Genomic DNA, 16,385 nt, shown 5'->3' on the forward strand with positions numbered 1-16,385 from the left:
CGGGACAGGCCGGCTGAGGGGCTGTGTCGCGCCTCCGCGCGCCGCGAACCTGGTTGCGGGGTCCTGGCCGAAAGTGGTTTTTAAGTGCGTGAATGTGGCGAAAGGGAATAAAAAAGACTCAGACGAGGCTGTGTGTGTGGAGTGCTGTTAACGGGACAGCACCGTGCTGTGTAAGCCCTAGGGGAGAACTGCAGGGCGGGCACCCAATGTCTTACCTGCTTTCTGCTCGGTGAATACACAAAGCTTGTTTCATTCTTCCCGTTTTGGACCCAATAACATTTCACGCAAACCATGGTCAAGTAGTTTGGTTGGGTTGGTTTTTTTTTCACATTTCATCCTTCTTCCTAGATAAGGTTTATTTTTTCTTGTGGAAAATCCAAAGTCTGGCGAAAGAAGAGGGGAGGTTCTCCAGCATTCAGTTTTGTATGCCACACCAACATGTTTTTCAACTCAGTATTTCAGTCCCCAAGCTGGTGAGGTCTCAGCATTTCTCATTTCCCCAAGGAGGGGCAGTTCAGTGGGGATGTACCAAGGGTGCTTGGCAAGCTCCTGATCTACTCTTCGATCCATAGGAATTGTCCTCAGCTGTCAGTAGGACTCACAGACATTAGATTTGCAAGGTGGAAATCTGATGTAAGCAAATAAAAGCAGAGTAGGACCCTATCTGAAAAGTATGGGTTGATTTTTAACTTCTGTGGCATTAGTTATGGTGTTTCACAGCTCTCATCCCTGCAAGGCTGAGATGCTTCCCTCACACTGCACCTGCTTCTGGATGGGACAGGAGAGCTTGGAGCCAGCGTGTTTTTTCATCTAGTCCTGCCTCATGCATGGCAATTAATATTTATTACAGTCTGGACTGAGTGATGGTGTTTTTTTCCTGCTGTGCAGAAGACATGTTTATTTAATATGCCACAGAAAAGAGTGGAAATTATGATGAGCTTCAGAAAAGAGCTGGAAGCAATTAGTCGTGTTATTTTACTGTGACTTAATTACTGTAACATTCAAATTGACAAAGAAAACATGGATGCTACAGGAGGGGTTTGCTGCTACATTTGAAAGGGAAAACAACTGAATTAGAATGGACATAATGTGTTGTAATTAACCTGTTTATTATTACTGAGTTCTACATTTAATAATCTATTCACTTAGGATGCACTGAAGTGTGTGACACGCAGTAAGAACTCACGGCGATAAGCAAAATTAAACTGTCCTCAGATGCAAGCAGAACTCGCTGCAAATCCACTATGGCCCGAGTGGGTCAGGGCCAGGACAAGCTTATATGAGCCCAAATAATCCCTCTGCAGCTGACCCTGAAACAAGAAGAGAGAACAGCAAAAATTGTATCAACAGGAAGAACGTAAAATAAGAATGACCACATGGGGTCACCTCAAAGGTTCTTCTAGCCCAAAATGCATCTCCGGCACTCTGTTTTGTAAATTCAGCTTGTATAAATCACCTTTTGACGGCGATTTCAATGGAGAGGAGAGGTGACAAGTTTAACAGAAGCCAAAATAGGAATCTAGGGAAGAGTACGGACACAACAAGCCAAGGTGACAGCTGAATGCGCTCCCATCCTGCAACTATTTGCTCCGTAGGAACTCCTGAAATAAAATCAAGAGAGAAGTGGTGGGTGAGAGCTGAACCAGACCCAGCAGTGTCCCCATCTCTCGTCAGGCATTCTAGTGTAGTGATTATCGCAATAGGCATAAAAGAGAGTATCTGTGCCCATTATCTCAGGGATCACTTCGTATGCATTTATATCTGGACTTTGTGAGATGATGGCTACTTGGAGAAGCAGAACTGCTGGTACGGATATTTTGTTTGCAGCTGCTCTATGCACAGGTTATTGACACCGGGAGATGCAGTTATCCTCCTTCCAAAGGACTGTGGTCAGTGCTCTTTGGAGCACCTCTGAATTCAGCTAGTCAGCAAGGTTTTACTGAATATGCTGTTAGATATTTTGTACAACTAGTTTTCTGTTCTTTTGTGTGTGTGTGTGTGGCTGACTTGCTTTTAGTATCTCTAGTTTAAGAGCTACATTCTGCAGCCATTTGCACTTTATGTCAATGGAGGTCTTTACTCAGGGGTGCTGGCAGAAGAATGTTTCATAAAATAACATCTCAGTCCTTTCAGCAGCTTGTCATTTTCCTGTTTTGTTTAATTCCTGTAACTGTCTTCGTATGAAACCCTGGAGCTGCAATGTACTTTTTGGTTTTCTGTTACAATGCTTGTTTTTGTAGCGGGAAATGTAATCCTTCAAATGCCTGTGTTTAAGAGGATGCAAATCAGCTTGCTAGCACAATGCCTTGGGAACGTTTCTTTCATGCAAAACCCAGTTAGATAAATAAGGAGGGGAGGAGGGAGAGGGAAAAGGGATTGTTTGCTTCTATAAACAACAAGAATTAATTATGTTCAGTAAAAGACAGATGGGTTAATACAAAAATCTGAATCTTTCTCAATGTGTGTGAAACCTACGCTCCTATCTCTGAGTTGCATCAAGCCCCGTTGCACAGCCTGTCCGGTGCCATGGGGCAATGACAGGGCGCGATGACAAGAGCTGTGACTTACGGCCATCCCAGCAGAGGATGGGATGACCCCACCGCCTGCCATGACAGGACACAGAATACCTCCACTGTGGATCTGAAATGTCTCTGGACCACATCTGCTCCATCAGGGAAACACCAGCCTACTGCCAGCCCTGGTGCAGGGCACAGAAAAAGGTGGCTTTTGCTTCCTGGTGCTTTCAGTGCCCTGAGCTGCAGCAGGAAAAGGGACCCAACTGAGTCCTGGTTTAACATAGCCGACTGTAAAAAACAGTGAAAAGTGTTTGAAAGGGAGCAGAAAACCTCCATGCTATAAAGATGTTGCTCAGAGGGCAGTACTTGGCACTCAAAAGCTGCACGTATCCTTATATGCATCTTAGATTAGAAACTTATTGGAAGGCATCTTTGCTGTCCCAGTTCCAGACATGCACAGGGTGTGCTGTAGGTGCAGGAGGGGATAACTGAGGCACACACAGCTCACGCCACAGAGGAATTGCAGTTGGGAAGATTATGAACATCAGAGAATAGGTGAAATAAAGGGATTACACCTCCCCCAGCATTTGGGAAGATCAGCTCTCCTTGTTTGTCCCCAAATAAGAATGGTGTCCAAGGGTTCCCAAATGAAAATCACTGCTTTCCAGCTCCTGTTCCCACCTCTACTACAGAACAACTGGGTGATCTGAGAAAAGTCACTCTGCTTCGCTCTCCCTCCTTCACCCAGCAGTGACGGGGGGTTGGCAGTCAATTATTCCACTCTCACAAACCCATTTTCCAATCTTTTTTGAAAGCAAGTGATAGAAGTGCAAATTTTTATTATTGCTCTTGAAGAGCTTTTTGCAAAGATGCTTGTTAATGAGCTTGCTTAATGAGCTTTCTTAAATCTATATTTATATCCTATATAGAGCTGTATATAGATAAAGCAATGCCGAAAATACGTATGGATCACACACACATATACCTAGGAAAATGAAGGCTGATTAACACACATCTTTTTCAGTTATTACTGTGTGAATATCTATTTCTTTTTCCTTGGAAATTGGAGAGATAAAAGATCCATTCTGGAATAAAATAATTTTGTGCATATGTGCTAGATGGTTTCATTTATGAGTCTGAAGTGTGTGAGTGTGTGGATGTGAGACAGATGGTGTGTCTGTGTGTGAAAGATACGATGCCTGGGTGAATGTGTGTAAAAATACAGGTTTCTTAAAAGCTGGTTTTTTAATTTTTTTTTCCTTAAGAAAAGACAAAATAGCAAGTGCCTGCTTGGTCCATTATTTCACTGTGTCATGCTCTTTGTCAATATGACAGAGGAGTATTCCTGCAGGAGGCAAAGCTGCCCCAGAAAGTGAAGGGTGCTGCCCCTAGGCTTTCGAGCTGGGCATCGTGAATTCTCTTCAAGTTTTCAAAGTCCTGGAAAGTTTTGATAAGCAAATACTTTCTGGGCTCTGCTTCTCCATTGGCTGTTTCTTCACCGCCAGATTTTGACACAAATAATCTGATTGAAAAATCAGGGAGGGGAACAGGGGCAAAAAAAACAGAGAGAGAAAAAAGGAGAAGTATCTATTTCAGCAGACTGCGACTAAGTGAAAAAGTGGAAGAGGAGTCCAGAGAGAAGACGACGACGTCTCACTTCTCTGGGGAGATTTCAAGACAAATCCAGTAAGGTCCCCCAAACAGGTGATTGATTTATTCTTTTAAACACTTTTAATTTCATTGTTTTTCTCATTTCTCTGATACGTTTTTTCTAAGCTTTCTCTTCTTTGCTTGTGTTTGCAAATATGTAACATATTCCACTGCATAAGTCACTTGTCCTGAGGATTCCTTTATGATAATGGTTCGCTTAATTCAAATGAGTCAAACCTTATGAAATTCCATACCATATACTTACTTCACTCAGTATCAGTAGAACAAAATATGAAAAATGTGAGAACAGTCTCAGATACCTGCATCCCAGCAAGCTCCATGCAGCAGGCATAGTTTCTAGATGTAGACTTTTGTACTTAAGCATTGAGGAGAGGGCGTACTGTATTTTTCCTTGTAATTGCTGTTCTACAGGGCCAGAACTTTACATTTGGAAAACAGCACACCTCTGCTGCCATCAATTAATCTATGCCAGTTTTGCTAGATGAGAAGTCAGTCTCTCCTGTTCAGGATTTTTCCTTCAAACCTATCTTTTATTTTATTATTTTCCCATCCTTTCCAAGTATGTGCTCGAAGTATATGCTGATTAGCGTAACAATTTTTAGCATATGGAATTAGCTATTTATAAACACTCCTCATATACCACCAGATTGATTCAATATATTAAGCAGAAAAACAAATGATTTGCAAGTTCACGCAGTGAGTGCATCTATATGTTAAGGGGATATAGAATTTGTTAGGTTGCACTAAGTCTGTTTATCCATGGCAGCCTAAGGCAAAGTTTGCTAAAGCCAGTGGCAATCCCAACGTCACTAGGAGCTAAATGAGATTTCTAAAGAACAACTGCAGCAATTATATTCTGAACACTTTTTTCTAGCTACTACAGATGTACAAGCATTTCCACTCCACTTCTTGGACAAAATTTCCACTCTAATTTTCTAGCCCTGCCATAATGTCCATTTGCCCAGTCTTACCACAAGAACGAAAAATGTTCTGTTCATTTTTCCGCTAAAAGAGCCACATTCAAATTATTTGCCCCAAGATTTTGCAAGGGTGGACCCGTGAACATGTGATTAATTTTGTCGTAAATACCTGAAATTCTTTTTTGAATATGATTTTCATTTAAAAAGTCAGGCGCTCGTAAAACCTCTTATTTTATTTGGGCTTTTAAAAATTCTAGGCACAGGTTGTGTTCTGGTTTGTGCTATTTTCTTCAAAAATGCAGTCTTCTGAAAGACAAACTATTCTTTATCTTTGGAAGCTTCACTTTTGCCAGAAAGAACAGAGAAAAAGCAATATTAAGATTTAAGTATAAATTAAGCAGTGGGAAAGAAAGAAGCCTCTTTTAATCTAAAACTTCGTACACTCATCAACGTATATGCAGACATATATCAACTGTAAGTTAAAATCAAGTATTTCCACTGAGTGCAGTGGGAAAAATACTACAATTAACCTTGTAAATTTGAAAACAGGATTACTTGAATTTAGAGCAAAATGAAAGTCAGCTTTAGAATGGAACTTACCTTGCAAATTGGGTTCCTGATTCAATGCAGCACAATCTTGCAAACACCTGCTCCCAAGTACAGTGTTTTGTGTTATAAATTGTCTGAAAGAACCAGAGAGAGCAGCTCCATCATCTAATTAATCAAGAATATGGATTTCTTCTAAATTGTATCAAAGGACTCAATCCTCTGTTTTTGGGTACTGTGAGCTGCCATGCAGTGAAGTCGAGTTAGGGCTTCACGAGGCATGGGATCAAGTGAAATTAGGATCCTAAAGTCAGAAACCACCCTCCCAAAAAAGCCCCTTTTAATTTGTTTCTTGCACAACCTCCAGTGTTTCAGTATTTCATTACAGTTTTACATGTGATACTCCACAAGATCACCAGAGAGCATCACTGAGAACGAAGGAACTTTGAGTTTGAACACAGGAGGGGAACCTGCGAATGCTGGGTCTGCTTTCAGCCCTGACTGGGGAATTTATGACTGGTAGAAGGAGCCCTTCCAAGGTGCTTCAAGTTAGGTTCCTGAATAGTGAAGTGTTTTTTTCTCCCCTGCCTTTTGTCCTTTTGGCTGTCTTTTCCTTAGGGCAGATGACTACAACATTATTGTATAGCTACATGAATGGCAAACAAGTAAGAATATAAATTCTAGCTGGCTGCTGATTTTGCGTTCTGTATTAAATCCAAAAAATGCCACTACACTTCCATTTTGAGTATGTGCTCCTGCCCAGGCAAGGAATTCCCTGGGACACTTCCAAATCAAGGTAGAAACCTCTGCCACAGGGGCTGGCAAGAACAGACTCCATAAGAAGAAAGTTTAATTTTTAGCACAAGGTGGAGGCTAAATTCTGTCAGAAGCTTTGATGACTTCAAGATGTATCGGGGTATGTTGTCCATAGTGCTACTCTCCCTGTGAAATATAGTTTCCATTTGTAGCAGCTGATCACTTGCTACCGATAATCTTGAATTTCGAGGAGAGATAGTATTTTTACTCTCACAATCTGTGCTTCTAGCTTTCCTATAACTGGGCTGTGTGAATCACATAGACAGTCCAATGTAGTTGTTAATTAACTACGCTTTGGGCTCCCAGTTCCTGTTTTCTCTCTGAAATGGGGTGGGGGAAGGTAACTTCCTTTTGCAACGTTCAGTAGTGCATTAAAGATCGTTGAGCTCAGTAGAAGCCCTTATCAGCAGTCAAGATACTGGACCAAATTTGAATTTTACATATGCTGGGGCAAATCCATCCAGAAAAATCCCATTGATTCACCCTGCATTCAGAGTTAGGTACTGCTGGAGCCTCTTCTTACACTGTGTAGGAAGCCCAGGGAAATTATCTGGTTAATTCAGGCAGAGAAATCGGATGTCTAAAGCTTGCTGGTATGAATACCCTCCATTGTGGACACAGTCCTGACCCACCACATGGGAAAATCCCTTTGAGTGGAAATTCCATGCATAAAAGGTTTGTGGCAGGACTTTAACTTGGGGCACATCCATATTGCAGAGTGCAGCTCCACACAGAGGTAACCCGTCTGGGACTGACCGAGAACAGTGAGACACTCAGAGCTAAGCACTTCACTTTACGATATTTAGAGGGAGCTTCATTAGAGAGTTACAGAAGAGTAAACACAGTGATGTAATTCAGCATCTCTTTCTTTGAGGGCCTAGTTATGGTTCATTCCCAGTACTGTTTTGTCCTCTTTCTAAAATTAAACTAACAAATCTACTCCTGGCCTCTGTTTTCTCTTATTCATCTCAAGTTACGTGCAAACTTCTTGGCAAAAAGATGAAGAAAAACAGGTGAGTCATTTCAGAAGAAAAAAATGGCTAGAGATACCAAGAGTTATCCCTGAAGTTATAGGAGAAATAGTGGAAATCCTTGAACAGATTTAAAAAGAGCTATAACTGCATTTCCAAAGGCAGCTGGGCTGGTCACCCGATTGTCACGAACGACAGTGGGTTTGGCAATTCACCTGTCCCCAGCAGACCTCGTGGTGTGAATCCCATGGTACACATACCTGCAGCCATAGGCACCTCTGTAAATCTGGCCCTTGGACCTTTAAACAAAAAAAAACCACTGGGCCCTGTAATTATATTTAGCATGTAAGGGTAGTACGGGCACTTCTGGACCTTTGAGAAGCTCCCTAGGGAGCAGATCTTTTCCATCCCTGGCTGTTTGAGATCCCAGGAGCCCACACTGCTCTGTCCTGACTTACACAGACATTTCAGGTCATACCTACTTAACAGAAGCAAACTTTGTTATTTTTCAGTAAATAAGTAGGCTACACTTCAACTGCTCTCAGGCAAAAAGACTTAATAATGCGCTTTCCCATCAACACAGAGCCAGCACTTACTGCTGACTTTTCATATGAAATATAGCAAGATTTGTTTTTAGTGCTACTGTCCTGAACAATTACAAGGGAAAATGCAAATATGTATGCAAATAAGGTGCCAGCTGACATTGCTGTACACAGCATCGAGCCTGTTGTCGTACGGCCTGCATGAGAGCAGTTACCAGCCATGGGGAGTGGGCACAGGGCGGGCTGAGTTCTGTGTAGAAAAGATAACAGATGCATTGCAAGAGAATTTTAAATGATTAAATTTCAGCTTTTTATGTTTGTTCCTAACCCATCATTTCAACGGCCTGTGATATTTGAGTCAGATCCACCTCTCTCACCCAGCACTTCTGCTCTGCCTCTGCTTGGCTGTTGTTTGTCAGCCAAAATACAAAATACTATAGCCAACAAGAAGGAAACCCACCACACATCATGGCTGCGGGAATTTTCCACTGCTTCTCTCCTATTATTGTTGTTTCTATAATTACTATTCATAATTTCACAGAGAAGCCCATCTCTTGGCTTGAGACTGCGCTCTTGTAAGTGCGGTACAAACGCTAAGACAGATGCTTTCTCAAATGGGTGATCTCCAACCTGTGGTCCCCACTGTGTCTTCTCAGGGAGGGTAAGGTCAGGGATGCACCATGTCCTGCAAGCAAAGCAAAGAGCTACAAGAGAGAGATCCTGGTTTCTAATAGATCTTTGCCACAGACACAGGTTTGGTCTGTAACACAGCACTCATTTTAAGCATGCCTCGATTTCTCCACTTAACATGTAAAGACAGCAGTAATCCCTTTTCCTCAACCTAGGGGTAGATTTTAAAGTGTAATTTTTATGGAGCATACTGTGATCTGCAATCCCATCTTGATCTGCTGTCCCATCTCTACATTCAGTGGCAGTGACTGGCAGTAAGTTTTTTTGCTTAGCCCCCTCCACAGCTATGTATTTTCCCCAGAGCTGAGATCCATCAAGCACCTAAACCCAAGAAACCACTTTCCCCTCTTCAGCTAGGTGGAGGGAGCTTTGAGATGAGCTCTCTGTCTCCCCAGTTGAAGGGTTTTAATTCTCATCACTGCTGCACATGGAGCTGATGTGCTGAGGGAACACATGAGAAATTACCGCCCCAAACCACAGAGATTTACCTGCCATTATTCTGTGTTTCTGCCCAGGCAGTGAATGGAAAATGCCACGTTCCTTTTTGGTGAAGAGCAAAAAGGCTCATACCTATCATCAACACCGCTCTGTGGAAGATGACCTGCCTGTACTCTCGTGGGATCCAGTAACCTCTCCCTTCACTGGTGAGTCAATCCATCTGCTGGACTTGTAAGAATATACCCAGGCAAATCAATAATTGAGCAGGCAAATGAAAGGAGTAGGATGAGCGAACTAAAGAGCAACTAAGAGCTTCCACACAGGGATGTCAGCGTCAGAAGAAACTCATTTCCCAATGTGAGCCCCCTTTCTTCAGGCTAAATCCACACAGTAACACTGAAACCAAACTTAGATCTTCCCTTTGTTTCCTGCTGGGCTGTTGGGGAGATTCTGGATATAAGATTGCTATGTGGAATTGGTCACTTTGGGGAAAGATGGCCAAATTCAGGCAACCAACAGTTGGAAAAAGAGCTTGCACTTGTCAGCCTTCTACGAACTCACAGCTCTGCCCCCTTGTTCTCCAGCTCGCTATGTTCACTGCCTACATTATCTCTGGACCTACATCTTTTCTACCTCCGTGTGTTACCACCTCCTGATGATTTGCAAGGAAGGTTACAACCAAAATGAGAAAATAGTACTGATACCTTAACAGTGACTGTGAAAGGCATTACACTGACAGGGGAAGGCCCAGCTGCTATATACTGTATTAACACCAACCAACACTACTTCTGCCTATGCCTGCTGTCCTCCCTCTGCTCCGGCTCAGGCTCTCCCACAGCCATCCGTGCAATAGCAGGGCTGGGACAATTATCTTCTTCCTTCAGGCACCATTCAAATTTTCTTTATTCAAATCTAGGATCAACTTATCCTTTGTTCCAGCTCTGGCTATCTAATTAGAGTCCAGCCCTATGATAAGTTTGATAAAAAAGAAAGGAGGTTACCTTTTAATTTCAATTCCTGCCATCATCCTTTGGCCATTTGTTGTGTCTCCGGTGCACAAGAAGGTTTGGACAGCAGATGACTACTGTCCTTCAGCAGCCCTGTCCCTTCTCCAGCAGAAAGGGGGCACATGTATGGAACCTCTGTCCATTTGAGATACTTACTATAAAGTCTACTTCTAACAGGAGCTGGTTGGTCTCTTTGAGGGCTGGGACAAGCATGGAGAAATGGGACTGTGGGCAGCAGGAGACAAGGCTCTGCAGTCACCTTTGCAGCTGCATAAGCAGTTACCACCCCTCTCTGCTTCCCGACTTGGCCATCCATAAATTCAGGCTAACAATACCTAATTCTCTTAGGAGAGGGGTGGGGAGGTTAATAAGTTAGTGATTGTTAGTTACCTTACACAAATGAAAATGGTTTTAAACAGGGAAATTATTCTTACAGACATATGGCCTTCTAGGGTTAATTTTCTCTAACCATCTAGGATATCAAATGTCCTATCATTCCTTCCTGCCCCCCTCTACCTTGCCTATCCCATCCTGCTTGGAATTTCCCTGTCAGTAATGGACAGACCTTGATTGCTGCGCTGATTGCATCACTCTGCACATATTCAGGGAACTGATCATGGGTTCATGTGTGAATTCATTCTTGGATACGTAAGTACAAGATCCACCTTAACAGACTCTTAACAGCTACAATAAACTAACTGTGACTCTGCTGTGTGATTACAGCCATAGGAGACAAGGAGGACATCAAGAAACAGGACCTAGAATGCGTAGTTCCAAAACAAGAAAAGGACCCATCTGAACTGAAAGAAGAAAGTGTCCCTGTCCAGCACCTGAGCAGGATGCTGCCAGGCCCTTCAGCTCAAGGTCTGCTACCCAAGAATACGATTGCACAAGATGTCAGAGCAGGGCTGGCTTATGGAGCCCCTGTGACTGGGTCCAGATTTTCAGTAAATGGCAGCTCTTACTTTGACATCAGTGGTCAAACGTATTCCAGACAGAGCTCATCAAGAGCATTCTGTATTTCCTTTTATGCTTCTGGTCTAGATCAGCATCTCCCTGAAGGATGATGCTATGATTCCCAATGAGTGGGCTTCCAAATCTCAAGGAGTAATGCAATTCCATGCTCTATGGGTCAAGGCGGGTGGCCATTCAATACTTGTTCAAGCACCACGTGAAACAGAAGTAATAGGGGAGTTAATATTCCCTTAGCATCCCCACTCCCCAAAAATTTCCTCAGACTGAGATCAAAGTCATAATTGGAACTTTGTATGGGGATCAGGGTTTGAATCAAAGAAGGAGTTACCAACTGCAACTCCCAGGGTCAAGCAGGACGTTAAATGAGGGGAAAGGTATCTGGGGAACTTTTTTACTGGTGCTCAGCCGCAGGCAATGGCCTGACACACACGTACTTCTCCCTCTCCAGAGATGGCCATCCCAGGTCTGCAGATCAAAGACTGCATTAACACAACAAGCACCTCCACCTTCTACAAAACTGGCTTTTCTTGGGATGCTTTCCATTTGCCATATGGCTACCGACAGATGTCTTCCACCATGCAGTCAGCCCTCTTGGAGCACCCAGTTAGCCTGTATGGAAGCCACCTCCTGCCAAGCACCGAGCCTCCTCTTGACTACAGCATGCACTACTCCTCAGACATGGAGACCTACCACTGTGTGAAATGCAACAAGGTGAGTCACAGAGGAGAACTTCAGGGATGGGGAGGGCCTGGAGAGATTTTCACTGCATGCATCAGTGTTTCACTGCATTACACCAAAGTGCATTGCATGCGGCTTAAAATGGGTACCTACTTGTTCTCCTGACTAGGGGACAAGGGCACTAGGAATTATGCAGTTCACGGGGCCCATGCAAGGGAATAATCAAATAAAGAGAAGAAATTGAAAACAGAGATGGAGACACAGCTGCCACATGTCAAAAACATCATGGGCATTTTGTTTTTCAGGTATTCTCCACTCCCCATGGACTGGAGGTCCATGTCCGAAGGTCTCATAGTGGAACTCGGCCCTTTGCTTGTGAAGTATGTGGCAAAACTTTTGGACATGCTGTAAGCCTGGAGCAGCATACCAATATTCACTCCCAGGTGGGTGGTGTGTTTCCAGAGAACTACCTCTTCTGAGCTCATGGGTGCTCAGTCCTTAGTTGTTGCTTACTTTGCTATAAAGGAAGTGACATCTCCTAAGTTACAAACATGATGGCTTTCCTGCAGCACACAATAACTGTGATAGGAACTCTGAAGATCATAGATCTCACTCTCATAAATCTCAGATTGCCCTTGAGAATTCTGGATGGGAGGGGAGGATCGCTGCTACTGGTTCTTCTGTGCCTCGCCTTCTCCTAAAGGGCACAGGAGTTTGGATCACAAGGTGTAATCCATTTCCATAGGTAACTCTCCCCACGCTCTCTTTGGCATATCAGCCATGAGCTGAGAAGATTTGCTTATCAAATCTACTATTCTCAACATTCTTAACACTCTTCATGCTCTGTCACGTGCCTTGCAGCCACAAACATCCCATGATTTTCTTGCCCTAACAGGAAAGAAGTTTTGAGTGCAAGATGTGTGGGAAGACATTCAAGCGTTCCTCCACACTCTCCACTCACCTGCTGATCCACTCAGACACAAGGCCCTATCCCTGCCAATACTGTGGCAAGCGCTTCCACCAGAAGTCAGATATGAAGAAACACACTTACATCCACACTGGTGAGAAACAAAATATTCCCAATAAGTAAATGCAAATTAGAATCCATCATATTGCTGTCCATACATAGTCCCCAGTCACAGAGATACTGGACCTGGCATAAGAGTCCAGAGACACTGGAAAGTCATTCTTCCCTGTGTGATAAGACAGCAGAAGGTCTAAGCATCACCAAGATGCAGGTCCTCCTCTGTGTGACAAGGAGGTGGTTATTGACCAGCCTCCAGTGCTTGTCATGGTTGTACGCAGCCCTGGATGCAGACAGGACATGGACCATGCAGCTGAGGAGGACTGCCTCTGGTTGTTCTCACCCTCTGGTGCCAGATCAGCATGCAGACACATTAGCAGGACAGCTGGAGTGGCAGTACCCTGATGCCTAAGCATAGCCACTCGGGTCTGAGTCTGCTAAAGGGCATTCCTTCTCCCATCCGTTAATGTGTTTCTTACCATTTTCTCTGCCCTGCAGGGGAGAAGCCCCACAAATGCCAGGTATGTGGGAAAGCCTTCAGCCAGAGCTCCAACCTCATCACTCACAGCCGCAAGCACACTGGCTTCAAGCCCTTCAGCTGTGAGCTCTGTGCCAAGGGATTCCAGCGCAAGGTGGATCTACGAAGGCACCGAGAGACCCAACACAGTCTCAAGTGAGGGGTGGCTCCAGGTCTTTGCTGGACCTCCCACTGCCAGTACATGCTCCAGAGAAGACAACTCTTCCCAGCATCTCCATCCAGCGTGGGGCTGCCCACCTCATAAAGCTCATATAGCTTCATATGTTGCCCTGAGGACTGGCAAAGTTGTGTCACTGGCTTGGTGCTCTGGCACCCCAGGGCCTTGCACATACTAGTAAGTGACAAAGAAACCTGTGGGAACTCTCACATTTCAATTACAACAGGTACAACAGGTACCAGCCCAGGTCTGACATCACCTGCTCAAGTGCAAATCCAGAGGAATTCTTCCAAAGTCACTATTACTCTGGATTTACACCACATGCAGAATTCGGTTCAGACTGACCAGCAATGGAGTGGGAAATCCTGGGCTAGTGGCTGCAACAATCTGTGCCAAGCTGGTGCCATAACCCTGCTCTGCTTTGATGGTTAGGAAGATAAGGCTAGGGCATGCAAATGGATTGCATACAGGGTGCTGTGTTCACCTGGACAGGGCTTCTGCAGAGACTTGCCCGGGTCCTAAATTCTGGCAACAGTTACTTAAAGTAATTTTCTTTCAGCAGAGCATTTACTGTGATCAAATGACAAGTTAACTGTGTTGTATTTTTAGCTTGGAGTGGGAGGAAGATACTGAAAAAACAGCTTCTATCCCTAGCTGATAACAGGGGTCTCTAAATGAATTCCTCATATGCATCATGCTGCAAAGATCTCTGGGTTAGTGGCAACCAAGCGAGCTCCAGGAAGAGCCACACCACATCACCAGGCATAAGCTAATAAGGCTCATGTCTCAGTACCATATGAAAGACTGGCTGCTCTTGGAATCCAGGCTGGTATGTCCCACAATATTTCACTGCATGCTGGACATACTGGTTTAGAGCTGTTCTGTGTCACTGCATGGCCAGGAATGGCCCTTGGATATCAACGCCAAGTGCCAGAGTTCTGCTTTCCAGCCACTCTCTTAAAGGAGGAAGTGACCTGGCCTGTACACATTGGCACAGCATGCGAGCGCCTTACAAATATTATACAAACAGAGCAGTGGTATTTCCCCCTTCTTCCTGGTCTAGTGTTGAAGCAAAGCACTGGGAACAAGGAAAGAGCCAGTTCCCCTCCAAGCTCTGCTACATTCTCACTGTACAGTCTTTGGCAAGTCTCTGCACTGGCTTACATTTCTCCACCCCTCCTGGTGATGTGGGATCATTCACTCAGGTCTGTAGAGTCCCCTGTGTTCTGAACAGGAAGGACAAAGTATTATTATAGCATTAAAAAGACAAGTGCTTTCACTTAAGCAGGGCATTGTAGCAGCACACAGCCCGCTCCATAACTACGTCCTTGAACACATGGCTTTGGACAATGACACCGGTGGGAAGTACCCTAGAGAAGGGGCTCTGGCACCAGCCATTGCACTCCAAATGCTTATGAAGGAAGGCTGCCATCATGAGCAAAGAAGAAACAGTCCAAGGAGAAAATTCATTTATTGCCAGGAGAAAAAGAGGTCTGTTCCTGCCCACAGTTATACTGCTGAAAGCCCAAAGTCGTTCTTCTGACTGAGACCTAAAATGTACTCACCCCTGTTTTATGCTGTGCCTAAGCTGTCATTAATGTGCATTCTGAAAGCTCAAAACAGAGTCTGTACTCCTGGCTTTACTTGTACACTGTAAATATGTATTTATACTTATTCTAATGTATATTTTTATTGCACTCTACCAGACAGTGACAACATGTACAGGCCTGCTGGGATTTATCTGATAAATCTGTTCCTTCTCAGTAACTGGGTTAACACAGTGTGTATTGCATGTTAAAAACAAATTTTGAGAAAGGATCATGCTTTGCTCTGGAGATGCAGGCAGTGGGGATGGAGGGGGAGAGGAGAAGGGAGAGAGTACAATGTTGCCTCAAGCTTGGTTCCTGCCTTGAGGCTCCAGCACAAACAAGTGGAAAACAAAATGGGAATTCACATGCAGAGCAGCGCTCCCATCAGGAACAGGGGCCCCAAACTTATAAGTGAAAGAAGAAAACTGTGGGGAGGCCTATTGACTGCAGAACAGCCATGAACATTGCCCAAAGCCTGGGATCAGGGGACATTCATCTGCAGAGACGGATTCATGCAGAGCCCCACATGGGCAGCAAGTCAGCTCTCCAGAGAAAGGGATTGACCACATCAGATCACACAGAATTGTGTGCCCAGTGGACAGTTTTATCAAAGCCTCCGTTAAAACTCTGCTGTCTTTTCCTGGGTCGTGCCAGAACCTGGTCATGGCCGGGTCTCCAGGGGAAGTGTCCAACCTGTGGCAGAACTGGGCTTAGGGAACTGGTCCCCAAGGTCCTGTGACACCAGGCACACACACACACGTGAACGCTCACACATGTACACATGCACAAGCCTCACTAAAGGTAAAGGCTTTTCAGCATATTAAAACCACTGCCAAAAATGCAAACAGTGTTTGTTATTCCCCTTGTCCTCCATGAATCTGCAAACAGAAATATTTAAAGACCATGTCAGTGTGTGAACTGCTTGAGAGCTAATACCTTCCAGCCCCCAAACACACGAGCACACCAGCGCAGAATTCCCCATCTCTGTCCTTGGGACAGCAGCTGTATCCAGGTCATCTGAAGCTCCCTTGTTTTGGTCATCCTGGAGGGAAGTGCTGGCACACACTGATCAGCATCACAACAAGACTGCTTGTAAAACCACTCATAAAAACAAATCAGAAGCTGGTTCTTCCCAGTCTGCTGAACAAGGACTGCTGTATCCATTAGCTTTCCATTCCTACCTTTGATTTTCATGGTACAGAGAAAGTACAACCTTCAAAGGGTGACTGGGGTCTTCTGTCCTAAAGCTGTGCTTCTCCATCCTGCTTCTCCCTCCTAGCAAAGCACAGATCACCCCAGTCCCATCT

At 44.4% G+C, this 16,385-nt stretch overlaps 1 protein-coding gene across 1 annotated transcript; it reads left to right on the top strand.

The window, feature by feature from the left end:
* The first annotated feature begins 9,201 nt into the window (after positions 1 to 9,201).
* GFI1B (growth factor independent 1B transcription repressor) lies at positions 9,202 to 13,471 on the top strand. The gene is made up of 6 exons (XM_010179185.1): positions 9,202 to 9,316; positions 10,841 to 10,981; positions 11,541 to 11,803; positions 12,076 to 12,213; positions 12,666 to 12,831; positions 13,293 to 13,471. Exons 1-6 carry the CDS (start codon positions 9,202 to 9,204, stop codon positions 13,469 to 13,471), a joined length of 1,002 nt encoding a protein of 333 aa, XP_010177487.1.
* Positions 13,472 to 16,385: the final 2,914 nt, after the last annotated feature.

Source organism: Mesitornis unicolor, unplaced genomic scaffold (genome assembly GCF_000695765.1).
Source record: "Mesitornis unicolor isolate BGI_N332 unplaced genomic scaffold, ASM69576v1 scaffold26802, whole genome shotgun sequence".
In the NCBI taxonomy this organism is placed as follows: domain Eukaryota; kingdom Metazoa; phylum Chordata; class Aves; order Mesitornithiformes; family Mesitornithidae; genus Mesitornis; species Mesitornis unicolor.

Coding starts and splice junctions, on each gene's coding strand:
- GFI1B (XM_010179185.1), top strand. CDS start 9,202: ATGCCACGTTCCTTTTTGGTGAAGAGCAAAAAGGCTCATACCTATCAT. Junction 9,317..10,840: donor AGTAACCTCTCCCTTCACTG/GTGAGTCAATCC, acceptor GTGTGATTACAG/CCATAGGAGACAAGGAGGAC. Junction 12,832..13,292: donor ACACACTTACATCCACACTG/GTGAGAAACAAA, acceptor TCTGCCCTGCAG/GGGAGAAGCCCCACAAATGC.